This window comes from Scomber scombrus, chromosome 6, assembly GCF_963691925.1.
Source record: "Scomber scombrus chromosome 6, fScoSco1.1, whole genome shotgun sequence".
In the NCBI taxonomy this organism is placed as follows: Eukaryota; Metazoa; Chordata; class Actinopteri; order Scombriformes; family Scombridae; genus Scomber; species Scomber scombrus.
In genome coordinates, this window is record NC_084975.1 from 22,026,587 (window position 1) to 22,044,044 (window position 17,458).

Genomic DNA, 17,458 nt, shown 5'->3' on the forward strand with positions numbered 1-17,458 from the left:
TTTGTTGCTCGATCATTCCGGTACAAACTATGCATTTATTGAGCATAATTAAAAATCACAAAAAATGCTGCCCCCTCATTACCTTGCAGGATAAGATACATCATTAATCACTCATGTTTACATGCTTGAAGTGCATATCGCTTTCTCTTGGTAATCCAGTTTCACTCTAGGTTGATGAATGGACAGTTTCCACTGTGCATGTTCAATGAGAATTTATTCCCAATCCCTTATAACTCCTTAAAGAGTAGACATTTTGAGAAAGATGTGTAGTTTATGCAGATATCTTGGCTCACAGTAACATACTCAATTGTTATTATGTTTGCAATATATCTTGTATAAGCCTCAGTGTCTGATGTATTATAGTATGGACAATGTACAGCATGTAATATAAATAGTTTCCAAATGTTTAATGTACCTAATATTCAATGTCGACTAAAGCACCAATAATTCCGATTTTAACTCTGCCTTTCATTTGATAATAATGGTAATATTATAGCTGTAATAGAGAGTTAATTTATTATATCATGCTTACGTCAGAGACAGAATTTAGTTGGCAATCATTTATTAAATATTTCTTGGAGCAAATAAGATTTTTTTTATTGTTCTTTAGAGTTATCCTATTAGATACAAGGTTAATGTTCATTTGTAGTGCGGGTGCAGCAGATGGAGGCGGCGTTAAGGGATTACACTAACTCCTTTAACAGTCTGCAGTCAGTCAGTCAAGTTTGGCATCAGATTATACTGCTCCGTCCTCTATTTGGTAGAGGAGGAGGGAGGAAGGAGAGGAGGAGGGAGAGGGAAAGGAGCTCTGTGTGGCTCACGGCTCTCTAGTCTGGCCCTGAGTCACATGTGCTCTGTGCTACTGCTGCAGCTGACCGGATACCTGCCTCGACCGGATAGCATCAGCAGTGACTGGGGGAGGTGTTGTGGATGCAGGGGACACGGAGCTCTGTAGAAACACACCTTAAGTATCAGTTCAGTTTGCCATGCTGATTACATGGTGGTATTTATACCTTGCCGCTCGGATCCTCGCCAAAAAATGCAAGTATTTGCTGCTGTTTTTGTGTGTGGCTGCTTGTCTGTTCAAGGTGAACTCTGCAGAGGGGAATATGTTTGGTACTCAGCTCAGTCAGGGTGTTGTCTTATTCTTTTTTTTTTTTTACTTGTAATGGATGAAGATGTCAGAGAAGTCATGCCTCCGTTAGTGCTACTGAGATAAATGTCGGGCTTAATTTGTAATCCCTCTACACTCGGAATATAACTCACTTAGTGATGAATGCAGTATTTATGAAGAGGAACTACGCTGGATTAAAAACTGCTTCACTCAAATCTGTTTAAAATGTTTCTTACATGTTTAAAACCAACATTTTCCTGACCTGTCCTCACTTTTCTTTTCTCTTCTCTTCTTTTCTTTTCCTCCCTCCTCTTTTCCATTTACTCTTTCCAGCACTGAATATGGCCTCAATCCTGCAGAAGCTTATCACCCCACTGTTCAGCGGACCTCCTGAGCCCCCCAGGAATAAAGTGACAGTGGTGGGCGTGGGACAGGTTGGCATGGCCTGTGCTGTCAGCGTCCTGCTCAGGGTAAGAGTCCTTACTGGTTTTTGCTGCGAGTTAGATTACCATCCCTCGGGTAATACCCAGGATCCTCCTCTGTTGGTCTGACACCGGATTACTGATCTCTTGGTGTCTGATCTGGTTGTTATCCTGTTGACTGTCCTTGATAAAGAGCTGTGACAATGGCAGGAAAATGTGAGTTATCTGCTGCCACTTTATACACTGCAACCGTTCAGCCTGGCTTCTGTTGTTTAGCTGAAATTGGGCAGCAGAAGTAAGAGTGACACCACAATGACAAAATCCTTATCAGTGAAATAACGTCATTGTAATCAATATACTGTCAGCAGGCAATGCTTGAACAGAGTGTAAGTATAGCAGCTGGGCTGAACTGAAATGTAACTACTTCTTATTAGTTTGTCTTAAAATAAGATTATTTCACTCAGTGGTAACAGTGAAAATGATCAGTTAATGTGCCTGGAGGAATCAATATTGCGACAATGGGTCGGGTAAATTTCCTGAGAACAAACAACTGCTGCAGTCTCTAATGAAGTTATTTCAAGTGTTAACCTAATTGCAAAAACAACTGCTGTGCTTTGTGCACCGTGGGGTGGTCTGACCTCCTCTGATATGTGCAGGAGCTGGCTGATGAACTGGCCCTGGTGGATGTGATGGAGGACAAGCTGAAAGGAGAGATGATGGACCTGCAGCATGGAAGCCTCTTCCTCAAAACTCCTACAATTGTTGCAGACAAAGGCAAGTATCCCAGACATGCTGAGAAACAGAAGAAATCTGTTTTAGGGTTGAGAAACACAGTTCAAGTGTTTGCAGGCTGTAGCTTGGCTCAACTTTGAGTCACTGATGATTTTAAGATTCATGGGTTTGGGTGGGAGTCTGAAAAAGTGAAGCCATTGCTTTATTTCACTCATCTCTCTCAGACTACTCTGTTACGGCTAACTCCCGCATCGTGGTGGTGACTGCTGGTGTTCGTCAGCAGGAGGGAGAGAGCAGGCTGAACCTCGTCCAGAGAAACGTCAACATCTTTAAGCACATCGTCCCCCAGATTGTCAGATACAGCCCTGACTGCATCATCATTGTGGTGTCCAACCCAGGTACTCTGATTACACACAGGGACTGTCTGAGCTTCTTTCTGTCTCTTCTGTCACACACACACAGTATTAATCTTTTAGTAATGCCAACAAAACTCTTCAATAGTTGATGTGCTGACTTATGTAACCTGGAAACTGAGCGGCCTTCCCAAGCACCGGGTCATCGGCAGCGGCACCAACTTGGACTCTGCACGCTTCCGCTTCCTGATGGCCGAGAAACTGGGGATCCACTCGAGCAGCTTCAACGGCTGGATCCTGGGAGAGCACGGAGACACCAGCGGTGAGTTAAAAAGACAGTATCACAATCTGTTATTGACAAGTGCTGCTCCGTGATATGTAAAGTTTAAGAAAGGAGGGTGACGGTGTGTGTTTTCAGTGCCTGTGTGGAGCGGAACCAACGTGGCCGGAGTCAACCTGCAGACATTAAACCCGGACATCGGCACAGACGCCGACGATGAGAACTGGAAGGACACTCACAAGATGGTGGTTAACAGGTAGGTCAAAGATCACCTGATCTGCTGCACATTGACTAACTTTCATTTTTAAGTGACTAGTAAAACGTTTTGAGGTGTGTTTTTTTCCATTCTGTTTAATCGTATTATGATAATATACTTTTTTTTGCCATGAAACAATGAGATGGATAACCTACTTAGGTTTCACTGTTGTCATGTCTAACTGAATCATATAATTAACTCAAATTTGATCATAACCAGTCATATCATTATCATTTTGAATGTGTATCTTTTTCAGTATCACTTTTTATTGAAATTACACGATTGTACTCAAACAAAACAAAAAAAATACTTGACATTTTGAATAATAATTATTGTCATATATGAATATTGAGGCAGTGTGATAATTACATCCATATTTATTTAATTTATGTTGTGCTCTCCTGCACACACTAGCTTTGTATTGGTGTGAAAACAGGACGGATGTTTTCCCGGAAATTACAGTGAAGCCACCAGACATAAGAGTCATTGTGCATTCAACACTGCTTCTCTCCATCTGACTCTGAGACGGTCACTCCTTCCCTCCCTATCTCTCTTTCATCGGTGCAGAGGAAATAAACAGCATTCATGAGGGAAAAGATGCTTCTAAGAGTGCTTTTGTGTTTTATAAGTGTATTTTTAGCCGCTCACATCTGTGCAGTACAACCATTCGAATTAATTTAAATGAATACTTCTCAACATTAAGCAGCTGATTCCACATATCAAACTTGTTCTGTTTTGTTGTGTCTGTGTGTCTCTCAGTGCCTATGAGGTGATCAGACTGAAGGGTTACACCAACTGGGCCATCGGTCTGAGTGTAGCTGACCTGACAGAGAGTCTCATGAGGAATATGAACCGGATTCACCCTGTATCCACCATGGTGGAGGTAAACTTTACTCACACACACACACACACACACACACACACACACACACATACACACATACACACATACACAGAGACTGAAACATTTGACATCTTTAAGTTACATGTTTATACTTAAACCAAATGAAAACGTTGCTATGCTGTCATGTAACATCATCTGTAACAGTTTAGTACTGTGCACTGAAGTACTTTAATATGATATTTTTTTTTCAATTACTGCAAAAAGGACCAGCAAAGATGTTTTACAAGTAGCATACATTTTAATACATTTTTTATGGTCATTGAGTTGTTGAAGTTAGCATTTGAAGTTGTAAGGCAAAATCTGAAATAGATTATGATTAAATCAATTTACTATAATTTTGAAAGTGTTTATTCACTTTTTAAAATTGTACTTAGAAATTCCAATTGCCATTTTATTTATACAAGCATCCATTTCTAAAATCAGGTTTAGCTCTCACTGACAAACTTTCACTTTCATCACCACATGACCGGAGTCGGTGGACTTTATTTTCAGTGCAGCAGCAGTGTTGCACACAGAAATCAATATGACATAAAATTACAGTTTATTTTCTATAACTATCCTAATAATTTAATCTGCCAAATATTATATATAATACAGAAAAGCTACAAATCATCAAATCTAAATAGCTGAAACCAGCAAATATTTGGCATTTCTGCTCTTGAAAGTGACTAAAATGTTGATTTTCAGAATAGTTGCCAATTAGCTTTCTGTCAATCAGACAACAACATATCACACAAATTCAGGGTCAAGGATCTTGTGTTCACTGGGTGATACGTACAGAACAGGTGGTGACAACTACAGTAAATTATAATAAGATTTCAAGTATGTGCATTAAATTCCAAATGTTGCTGTACAAATTAATACTTTTTTGATCCCTTTTTTTGTAAATATGGACTTAAAACTATTCGCAGTTGACATCCTCACTGTTTGCTGACACTAATCTCTTTGAGCAGTGTGCACATGTCCAACTTAAATATTCTTAAACTGACGATACGGGTGTGATCAACAGGGCATGTACGGGATCAGTGACGAGGTGTACCTGAGTCTGCCCTGCGTGCTGAACAGCGGAGGTGTGGCCAGCGTGATCAACATGACCCTGACAGATGAGGAGGTGGGCCAGCTGCAGGCCAGTGCCAACACACTGTGGGACATCCAGAAAGACCTGCATGACATCTAACTGACCAGCAGGGGGCAACGTAGCTGCAGCATCCCGGCTGCTCATCGCCTCCAGTAAAATCGCTCCACAGTCAGTAAATACCAGACAGCTTCCACACCTTCCACACCTTCAACCCACCGCCCTCTGTAGATGTTCAGGCATAGGACGGGGGTTTGATCCCATCAGATGTAGCTGTAGGTGTCAGTTTGTACACTTCTGCTTGCTGGAGACAAAATGTGACATCAGCTGAGTGAAATGCTGCACTGACTCATTTGTCCTCGACTGTGTTCAGTCTGTGTTCACTGTGTCACTTGTGTTGCTTCGATGTCCAATAAAGACAGTTTATTTGTGCTTTAAAGGGGAGTGTGTGTGCTCAGTTATTCAGTGGTGAAGAAGAAATCAACCCCCGAAAACACAAATTACACATAATCTTCAAAACTGATCTGTGAACGTTGACCAGATTTTGGTCAGGATGGGGAGCAGAGACACAAGTGTACCAGAGATTTATCCTGGTTTTGATTAAATTCAGGATATAACCTTTAAATGAAAGGGAAAAAAACACACTTATCCATAATCATGTTTACGTGATTCTGACATCAATGAGGTTTCTAATTGTGAAAATTAAACAAATTCAAAGGTAAAAGCCTACATTTCTGATTCAAAGCCATACAGTAAAACATTTTTTCTCAAGCTCTGAGAATTATTAATTTACACAGATGGATGAAGTTAGGACTGTGAGAAGTGGCTAAAAAGCTATTAAGAAAAAGCTATTAAGTGGACTTCGAGATAAGATGAAAGCCTCAGTTCAAGTCTTAATGCTCCGATTTCCAGTTATTGTCTTTTCTGTGTAAAATCATTTAAATCATGCAATGTTAATTCTTTGATAAAGTGGAATTTCCCTTTAATGCTTGATCAGATTTGGAGCGGATTAGGTGAATTTAACCTTAGTGTTTCCTTTCTGATGGACAGTGAACCACATTAACTGTGAATGTGTGATCTACAGCCAATGGAATACAATTTGTTACTTTTACTTACTTACTCATATTTATTGTGCAATCCATACTATAAATGTCCGGATTAAACCCTTCTCTACATGTTTTAAAGTAGGTGAAACTAAACTGCACTCCTCCTCAAGTGAGTTCAGATCAGGTCTGGACTCTTCTTCTTCTCAGCTATTGACCTCTGTTCGACCCAGTCGTAACTGGTTCAAGCTGCCTTTTCCAATCAGAGTCATTGGGCCTCCGCTCTCAGTGACCCCAGTGTAGACAGTGTGATGATGTATGATTGAATGGTGCTTTGCGTGGTGTTAATCACTGCATGGTGTGAATGACTAAATTGTTGCCTGGAGCCGACACAGATTGGTTTATTTAATCGGTTAACATGTTGTACAGCTGTGAGAGCAATACATTGAACACACAGCTCAGAGTTTATGAGTTTATGTAGCACATTTCATCACAAGTAAACTCAATGTGTACACAAAGGTATAAACAAGGAACACATAAAGAACATAATAAGATAAGATGCAATACAAACAGCTTCACAGTCACAAATAGGTCAAATTCACCTCTTGTTCATCTTGATAAAAACCTGGATTGTCTTCATCTGAGGAAGCAAATAGATTAAAAACAGCAACATGAATCTTAAATCACTCAGATGCTGATTGGGTGTTGCAAGTTTTGTTTTTTTTTGTTTTTTTTTTGGGGGGGGGGGGGGGGGGTGTTTACCTTCTTCTACAGCCCGCTGCAGAAGCTCCTGAAGACAAGATGAAGCCAAAGATATTTTTGGTCCATCAATGTTCTGGCTGTGAGTCACTGCGGAAAAGCAGAACAAAGACATTTGAAAATTGCACAACTAAGATTTATTATAGAAAGATATGAAGCAAAAACATACAGACAAGTGACAAATTAAATTAAAGGAAAAACCTGAATAAATGAGTGCAGAAACATACCGAATGCAGATACTTCCACACAGGTGCACTGCATGGTACAATTAAGCAATTAACATCCAATAATGCCCAGTTTTGGCCATTTGAACACCGACAGGAGACTTTGTACCCCCAGCGCTCTCCATAACCATCATCAAAACAACAAATGAGGGAATATCTTTTGAAAGAATGATGTTCATCCCCCCAAAGAAGAGTTCAGAAACTTGTATAACCACTGCAAAGGTGCGTTGAAGCTGTTCTGGCCCAAAACCTTACTAAGACACTTGGTTCTGTTTTTTCCTTTAGTTCCATATAACATCATGAAGAGACATGTACATACAATCATGCTTCTCTTTTTTATCTGTTTTTGGACTCATGTAAGATGGAAGTCATTAGATCCTTCTCTCTCCAGGTGGAATAAACTCACCTTTAGAAGCTCACATTTAATTACGAGTTATAATGGCTCTCAGCTACCACTTTCTCAAGGCACCCTTTATGAAGAGAGTTTTAAGCACAAGAATAAGCAGAATTAATCAGGATTTTTGTCTCATCCCACCAGCCTATTTTAAACTTTTAACCTTGAGTGTATTTAGTGACATCTTTGATTGTTTCTGCTGCTGTGTGTCATTTTGTTTTCCTTGCTTTGCTGTACTTAAGTCCCTCTCAAAAAAGAGATATTTATCTCCTAGATTACCTGGTTAAATAAAGGTTATATAAGTTGTAACTAATAAACCATAAACCATAAATAAGAGACTTTTGGGTTTCCAGGTTGTGATAAACCTCTCTTGCTGCTGTGCTATTAATACATTCAAGTTGAAACACAGACCACAAGGTTTAAGATCAAATTGAAGTCAATTTATCAAGTCAATTCTGCTGTTAGAAGTGTCCTTTAAAAATGTTAACATTTTTGAGTTTTTCACGTTCCAATAAATCATGAGCAAAAGTGAGTAAATCATCTGCAATTATAGATAAAAAGACAAAAAACACAGAAGTTGTTCTTATAATGACTTATAATTGATCTGTGAAGCATCAGTAAATTGTTACTTTATAATAAAGTTATTAGATACATTTTATAACTCCTTTATAGAGGGTGACTTATTGCTTTTATGAACTAAATATAATACACCACTACTAACATATTTGTCTGTGAATAAGTAAGTTTTTTGTTGTTTTTTTTTCCCTGATGGTGAGACAGATATTGAATTTATATGACATTATGTTTGAATTTGTATTAATAATATTATAATTTCATACCTCTATTTATGGTGCATCATATATTACACCCACCTAGATGTAAAATGTCTCCTTCTTCTCTGGCGTTGCGCTCCAGCACTGAGCGATGTCTCTCTGTGAAACATTTATACATCATTTATTTCTCAGTTTGACAAAGTAGCTCATTCAATTCTTCAGTTGTATATGTTTGTCTTACGTGCTCCTTTTAGGTATAAGATGGCTTGTGGAGTCCAGTTTCTCCGCTGAAAGGTGATGAAAAAGATGTTGATTATATTTCTAAATATTATGATTAAAGTCAGCTTCAACATGCAGTGAATGTGTTCAGGTTTCACCCACCTGTGGAGCGCTCCAGCAGTGAGAAACCAGAGTCACAACAAATATCATCACCATCAGAGCCATCGTCTTTAACTCCGAAAAGAAATTAATCAGAACCAGAATTAATAGTATTACTGACAATAACAGATGTTTTTCTCTATATTTTGTATTGAGGATGTTGGTACTGAGTGGGAATATTTTAGGATAGTCTTTCTTGCTATATTGGATATATATCAAAAGTACAATTAGTTGAAATAATGAAACTCAAAGTGCAACAGCATTAAAGGCGTACAACATAAAGAAACTAATAAAAGTTAAGATGAAAAGTCTTCCTGGATAGACACATTTTTAGGACTTTTTAAGAAGAGTTTATCATCATGATTATTATTTGCACAGTCCATTTATCTGCTAATATACACTGAAGAAGAGGACGGCGTCTCAGCTAATCAAGGCAGTAGTGAGATAAGTATATTTACTCAATACTGTATTTAAATACAAATTTAAGGCACTTTTACTTTACTTAAATTATATATTTTAATATTCTGACTATATTTAAATTGCATTATCAATAAGAAGTAGTGTTATAATAAATAAAACATTATACATAATAATATGATTCAGTACTATTACCCTACCCAAAGTATTAGTAAAATTGGCCATTGATTACCATTAAAAACAAACAATATAATATACTAATAATAATACTCCAAAAAAGCCAGTCTGCATAATGAGTACTTTTACTCCTGATTCCATAAGTAAGCTACAAATGACTGATTATACTTCTGTACTTTACTGAGGAACATTTTAAATTCAGGTCTTTCACCTGTATTGGTGTGGTTTTACTTAAGTAAATGGTCTGAATACTTCCTCCCCCACTGAATCAAGGTGGTTGCTTCATTTTTCACTTTTTTAAGTAGGCTATTTATTTCCAAAACATATATAACATTTAAAACACTGAGTTTTAATTGTAGTAGATTCAAATGATGCAGATGCTACTACAACTACTACTATTACTACGACTACGACTACTACTACTACTACTACTACTACTACTACTACTCATAACAATAATAATATTAATAATAACAATTATAACAATAATAATGATAACAATAATAAAACCTTTTAATACCTACCTCTTACCAGTGCTTGTGCTGTCCTGCTGTCTGCAGCTTGTGTTTCAGTGCTGGCTGTGTGCTCTCCTCTGTCACTGCTGTCACATGTATTAAAAACACAAATGTAATCACATCTTTAAACAGCCTCAGTGATCAGAGAGGGTCATTTAATTACATCACATGTAATATTTAAATGGATGAGACTGACAGGTGCTGTTAAAACTGTCGCTGCTCATTAATCCCACACTAGAGACAGAGAGAAGCTCAAACTTTGAGGACTCTCATTAACAGCAGTCTCTTCACAGGGTCACCACATGATGACACTGGTGATGTTTTTCATGAATGAGGTATGAAGAGTAGAAAATATACTTTATTCCTTGCAACAAACAAGCTAGTGAAACAATCCAGAATGGTAAATAATTACGTTTTCTTGGATTAATAACACTACAAAACCAAAATCTGATTAATTTGTTGTCTTCTAAATTTCGCCGTTTTTTCACACTAAAATAGTCCAGTAAAATTAAAATAAATTTAAAAAGATTTATTTTTGGTTCTAAATAGTTAGGAAATCACACCCAGGAGGTTAAGAGACCCAGGAGGTTAAGTGTGAGTGGTGACAGTGATAATGAAGTTGTAGTTTATATTAATACTGACTTATTAATTATATTTAATAATTACTTATATTTAAATTAAAAAAGGCACACTTAAACTTTTTCACATCACCGGTGAATGATCTGTACAGTACATGTGTATACACACTTAGGCTAAATGTTTTATAACACTGTACGGATTATATCTCATTATATTATAGCTTACTTATTATTATAGTTATTTATTGCACATCATGTTTATACACTGATTATAGTGTTAAGAATTAAGTTATCTATTGACTTAATGTCACTAATAACTCAAGTGAGAAATAGTGAGGAGAACTGAATACTCCATTACAAGTAAAAGCCCTGCATGAAAAATACTACTTCAGTAAAAGTACATAAGTAATGACAATGTAGTTGATGTATTGAAAGTACTTCAGTATATCCGTGTATAAGCAGCATGTTATTGTTGTAGCTGCTGGAGGTGGAGCTAGTTTCAACTACTTTATATACAGTTAGCTAGTTTAGTCCAGTGGTTCCTAACATAGGGGTCGAGCCCCTCCAAAAGGTCACCAGATAAATCTGAGGGGTAGTGAGATGATTAATGGGAGAAGAAAGAAGAAAAAACAAAGTTCTGATACACAAATGTGTTTTCAGTTTTTGGACTTTTTCTCTGATCTGTAATTTTTGGTGAGATATTGGATTATTTGAACATTTGTTGAAATCAAATAATGTGAGAAGTTTTAAGGTAAAATCTCAATTTAATGGAACTGTTAGCAACTCATTGACATCTGAAATGTGACCCTGTAAGACATCAAAACACAAAAGGGTTGGAAACCACTGGTTTCATCTTTAACAATGTGCTGTATTTTAAAAGCTTGTTATATTATCTATTCAGTCAAATCTTCATCTGAAAAGTAAAAGCTGACAAATAAATGTCAAATAAATATAGAAAGTACAATATTTCCCCCTGAAATATAGTGGAGTGGAAATATAAAGGGTTAGGGTTATACATCAAATATAATTAGTAAATTAAAAAAGTAAATTAAAGTACCTTAAAGTTGTTCTCAAGTACAGTACTTGAGTAAATGTACTTAATTAATTTCCACCACTGCCTGTGATTAGTGGATAACTTGCTCTATGTCCTGGTACCAAAATCACACATAAAACAGTTTTATCTGCAGGAAAAATATGAAACACATTTATAAAAGACACACTTTATTTCAAGTATGTACTTACAAAAGTTACAGTAACATATAGTAACATATTTCCACCACGAGCCTGGTAAGCCTCGTTTTTCCACAACAGTTCAGGTTTCTTTGCCCTGGTAACATTTAGCTCAACCTTATTTATTTTTAATGTACAAAATCTCAGTAACACTTCATAGAGGAACCCAAAATAATGCTCTCAGTGACTGTTCAGGCACACAATCTGGAGGACTGGATGCTGTAAAGGGCTCGTGCTGCTCGGCTGAGTTGATCCAGTGGTCCCAAGTTATTAGTCCATAAATATCAAACAGGAATGATACAAAAAGAGAGACTCCAGCCTTAAAAATAAAAAAGTTCTGTGGTAAAGTTGTCCAGTGGCGGTCAGACGCAAAACTACTTCCTCCTGACAGAAGAAATTTCAAGATGTCCACAGATAAACTTGTGTCTTTGTGCAGAAAAAATAAAGTTTGGCTTCACAGTTCTGGAGTGGCAATGACCAAAAGATACAGTCAGTATTAGATACTATGATAAATACTTAAATCCTCCTCTAATGCAGAAGCAGCCAGCTGTTATACCATGGTGTTGCTCTCGCCAATTTTGTCCACCAGCTGAAAGACAAAAAGAGAACAAGAGTTTTTCATGAAGAATGGTTAACACGCTTTAATGCAGTGAAAATTCATATAAAAATTCTAATAGTAAAGCATAATTTTAAGGGTGTTTTTGTTCTGTATTTGGATGCAAACGTTTAAAAAAGGCGGACACGAGCTTCAACGATTTTTGGTTTCATTGAATAGTTCTGTTAAATTAATGAATCATTTGGTGTCATTTTTTAAGAAGAAAAAATGACAATATAAGACATTTGAGGACGTCCCTTTAGGCTTTTTGGGTAACAGTGAGTGATCGATGTTTTTCACCATTTTCTGACATTTTATAAACCAAACGACTAATTGATTTATCAAGAAAATAACCTAAAGATGAATTGATAATAAAAATAATGGTTAGTTGCAGCCCTAGCTGACACACTCAACTGATATTATTAGCTGGATGTCTTTAGATACGATTGAAAAGAAGGTTTTCACTAAATATTCAATTAAGTTTTTATATATAAAACGCAACAAAGCATCAGATTTGTAAAATGTTGAACACAAATTATAACACATATAAACTGAGCTGTAATACAGTCCACCACAATCACCAGATACTACATTAAAGGAAATCCTCACAGATATTTGATCTTGGACACTGACAGTCTTCATAAACTGACAAAGACCTCACAGACAACAGACTATAAGTGGAAAATCCCACGAGGCCGTGTTCAGTACAACAGAGGCACTGTGTTCAGGCCAGACAAAGTGCAGGGATGGCAGGATAAGACTGTCGGCTTTCACATTGTAGTAAAAGCCTCTTTATCATCTTTTGTAGCTAATTTTTCCAAATATCTGAAAAGACCATATTGATTCCACAGAATAATCTAAACACACAGTTCATTCATTAGTTTTCTGCAGAGGTTTCAACAGTGTGTGCTGCAGACTCTTTCTGGCTCTGCTGTAATCTCTGAAAAAAGACAGTTGAGTTCCCTGAGTTATGATTATTTTGTCAAAACAGTATTTCTAAAGGATAAGAAACAAGCCAAAAACTGTATTATTTGCAGTACTTTCCACCATTTTTAGGAAAAATGTCAATATTTTTTAAATGTATTTCCTACTTTCTGAGCAAACACATATCAAGATCAACTTCTGGAGACTTGAATATTGATTGTGAACCGTAATCTATCGTATTGTATTCCTGCTATCACTGTTTTTGGTAATAAAGTGAACAAGAGAAGTTCAGTCTGTGGTTTGCAATTTGCGGTTCATTGATCTATAGCTGCAACGATTAGTCAATCGATACGTTGAGCTGCATAATTCTCCTGTTCCAGCTTCTTAAATGTGAATATTTTAGTTTCTTTAGTCCTTTAAGAGTTAACAGTTAACAGAACATCTCTGGGTTGTGGACTGTTGCTCGGGACAGAGTAATACGTTTGAGGTTGCACCTTGGGCTTTGGGAAACAATGATCAACATTTTTCACTGTTTTTGGACATTTTAAAGACCAAACAACTTATCGATTAATCGAGAAAAATCAACAGTTTAATCTTTAACAAAAGTAATCGTTAGTTGTGGCCGTACGTTGATCCTCATCATGATACTTACAGTACTGATCCCTGGTAAACTGAGCAAAGAACCGAGCACAGGTACTCGTCTGATGAAGCCTACTGCCACCGGGAAGAATCCCCTGTTAATGAGAGAGCAAGACGTGAGACTACGGATGGGTATCAGTCAACTGAAATAACCAAGTAAGTACCAAGCGGTATCGACACTTGTTCAGTCAAACAATATCTGCATTTGATCCTTTTTGTACTATTTTTAAGATTTTGCTAGCAGACAATCACCGCAAGTATAATGTGTTACTGGCCCACTACTGCAGCAGCTACAACACACACAGTGTGCATTGTTATACTTTATTGTACAGTAATTCAATAGATATTTCAACAACTTGAACACTTCCCAAATATATTGTAAAAAATAAAAATCATTTGGATGGAGAGAAGTGGTGACATTTTACACAACTGAATGCTTCCAGTCACATGATGGGTATCGGCTAAAGTACTCTATTGGTATTGGTGTCACCTTAGGGGTACTGGTATTGGTACTCGTGGCTTAAATAATACTGAATCCCAAGTGACCAAAAATCCCACATGAATGCAGGATAATATCAGACGTGACAATATGACAACAACAGAGAGATTATTTTCTTTCTGTCTGAGCTGACCTGAATAAGAGGAAGAAACCGTAGATCTCCAGAACGACTCCGATGATCGGCCAGCCGATCAGAACCACAAACACTCCTCCCAGGAAGAAGCTGGTGGCTTTCGCTTTGTGCCTCTGGAAGAAGAATCTGAACGTTCGCTCCAGGCCGATGACAAAGGACAAGCCCGAGACAAACAGAATCTGTATGAAAAGCACAGACGCACAAAACAATCACAAGTCTGACATGTTGCTGATGAGACCGGATAAAAGAAATGATTGACTGACACACAGTGTGGAGGCATTACATACTGATCCACTCACATTTCCAATAGCGAGGAGAGCTTTGTCAAAAAACAGCATCATCCCAAAGAAGAGGAAGAACACGCCGAAGCCTGTCAGCCCCATGCCAATCTCTGTCAATTTTAAAGAACAATGTTGTTAAGATAAAACTTCATGAACCATGAAGAAACCAAGCAGCTGCATAACATACTGAGGTACCAAGAAATCTATACACCCAAAAATTAGCTAAACACTGCAGAATATTAATAAGGAAAAGTGCATGTGAAGGTGTTAAAAAGGTAACTGCAAAAGTTTTCTCACAATTCCATGAAAGAAAAAAAAAAGAAATAATAGCAGGATCACGATTGATTGATTGATTGATTGATTGATTGACATGAAAGTAATTATCAACCTTTTTTTTATAATTAAACCAACAAAAATGCAAAAATATTTACAATTTTGACATTTCAAATGTGAGAAATTAATGCTTTTCTCTTTTAAATAAGTGTTAAATTAAATATATTTAGATTTTAGGCTGCTGATCACACCACCACATAAGTAGTTTGAACACTGGGCTCTGCAGACTTTCAGTTTCAGTTTCTCTTTGGACATTTTATAGATTAGTTATATATCTATTTCAGTTTATTTTAGGTGTTTTTAACAGAGCATTGCTCGTAATTTCGTACTCTTTGCATCTTGGATGCTATGCTGAATGACAATAAAATTGCATTTTGAATTGCCATTTTGCAAAATGAATTTCCATTTGAATAAAGGTGCAAGAATACCATGGCAATATGGAATTTAATTTATAAGATTTTCATTCATAATTTTTTTTTAACTGAATTGAGGATAGTATTGAATTACATACTGCACAACATTTTTTTTCAAACTGCATGACTAAATTGCACATTGAATTGCCATTTTGCAGAATTCATTTCTATTTGAATAAAGGTGCAGATACTCTTCCATACACCGTACTGAACAATCTAATCAGCTTTAATTTATTTAGTCGATCAAATAGTAGTAATTTTAGTCGTTTAGTAAATTGCATACATGTTCAATTAACTAATACAGCTTTAAAATGTGTTTCAATGAGAGGAACCGTCATGTGAAAATGTTGAAATGAAGCTTTACTTTCCAGCCACGTGACGTCACCGCGCTCTCAGCCAATGGCGTTTGAGCTACCCTCTCATACATTCACGGCTAAGACCGGGTTTTTAGAGAAAAAGACACAAAGATGAAGAACAGCGGACACACACGGGCGGCTCTTACTCTGTGAGTCCGTGAGTGAGATCATCGTGGCGGCAGCAGGAGGGTAAATCTGCTCTCACGAAGCTCCGGACGATGAAAACACGCAGATTTTAACTAAACTGTTGATACAAAAAGACGCAGCGCTGAGGCGAAGCTAGCGGAGTGGTACGTCACAACTTCCGGAGCCACGCATTCATTCACAAAGATCGTCTAGTGATGACGTGTCTACTCCTGAAACTCAAAACCGTGGATGATGGACAGAAAACAGACACCACAGATTAATTGATAATTAAAATAATTATTAGTTATACTGAGGGTTGGGGTAATAGGTTACAAATTACTATATTACTCTTAATGTAATCAGTAATTTACTATTTAAATTACTTTTTACATCAAAGTAATGTAACTCATTACATTTTGATTACTTTTTGATTATTTTTCTAATTTTCTAATGAATGTTTTCAGCTGTTAATGTAAGTGTATTGTGACTCCATTTAAATCCACGTGTCTTCAAAATAAGGTCCACGTCATGATGTATTTACAAAATATTTAAAATAATATATTGTTTTCAAAGAATTAAAAACAGCACTACATGTATTCAGTAACATGTTAAATATTTAAAAAGTGAGGAAAAAACCCTCCACCTGAGCAAAATCCAAATGTCTGACTTTAGATGTAACCCCCTTTGATTAAAGCATTTCATTAATTAATAAGTAATTGTACAATTAAAATGATGAATTATAAAAAGGGATTTACAAAAACAACTTTAAAATACTAATTTAAAACATCATTTAAAAAATAAGTACAGGCAGTATTTTAATGTTACAGCTGATTAAGGTAAAGATACTTTAACTACTTTGTTGTTGTATGGGTGGTTTATTGTGTGCCATGTGAAATAAGATTTTAGATGGGATATCCTAGGCCTGGGTATCATTTAAAAAATGACGATTCCAGTACCAATGCAAGTACCCTTACAGTGATATTGATACTAACTAAAATGCCACCACTCCTACACATTTAAATGATTACAAATAGTCATATTTTCTAGCTCTGGGTGCAAAAAGGATCGATTGCAAGTATCGTTTGACGGGAGACGTTTCAATATACTTGGGTACCCAGTCAAAGGATATCCCTGTAATTTAGAAGCTTTAATGACAAAAGTAACAAGCGACTGTAGCTGTCAGATAAAAGTAGTGGAGAAACCATTTAGAGGATTTGATGCTTTTCTTTGTCATGCATGATAATAAACTCATGATCTTTGGGTTTTGGACTGTTTGTAAGACAGAACAAAACATTTGACTCTGGGAAATTGTTATTTTTCACAATTTTCTGACATTTTACAGACCAAACAATGAATAACAATGAGCCTACTTCATTCAAGGTCCCAGGTTGACTGTCAAGTACTAAAATATATTTAGGGACAGACCTCTGGGGCTCAGAAGGAGACATACCGAGTGCAATTCACCATTGTGGGAAATAAAGTTTTATTCTATTGTATTCTAAATCCAAATGTATGTTTGTTCATATTATGAATGT

General features: G+C 36.7%; 2 protein-coding genes across 2 annotated transcripts; one reads left to right on the forward strand and one right to left on the reverse strand.

Annotated features, from left to right (window-relative positions):
* The first annotated feature begins 1,455 nt into the window (after nucleotides 1-1,455).
* Nucleotides 1,456-5,548, forward strand: LOC133981482 (L-lactate dehydrogenase C chain). The gene is made up of 7 exons (XM_062420186.1): nucleotides 1,456-1,584; nucleotides 2,193-2,310; nucleotides 2,493-2,666; nucleotides 2,770-2,943; nucleotides 3,040-3,157; nucleotides 3,917-4,040; nucleotides 5,071-5,548. The coding sequence occupies exons 1-7, from the start codon at nucleotides 1,456-1,458 to the stop codon at nucleotides 5,236-5,238; spliced, it is 1,005 nt and encodes a 334-aa protein (XP_062276170.1). The 3' UTR covers nucleotides 5,239-5,548.
* Nucleotides 5,549-11,725: 6,177 nt separating this feature from the next.
* LOC133982165 (vesicle transport protein GOT1B-like) lies at nucleotides 11,726-16,065 on the reverse strand. The gene is made up of 5 exons (XM_062421101.1): nucleotides 15,944-16,065; nucleotides 14,714-14,805; nucleotides 14,415-14,593; nucleotides 13,796-13,877; nucleotides 11,726-12,213 (listed from the first exon to the last, which is right to left on the reverse strand). Exons 1-5 carry the CDS (start codon nucleotides 15,966-15,968, stop codon nucleotides 12,175-12,177), a joined length of 417 nt encoding a protein of 138 aa, XP_062277085.1. The 5' UTR covers nucleotides 15,969-16,065; the 3' UTR covers nucleotides 11,726-12,174.
* Between the last annotated feature and the right edge of the window lie 1,393 nt (nucleotides 16,066-17,458).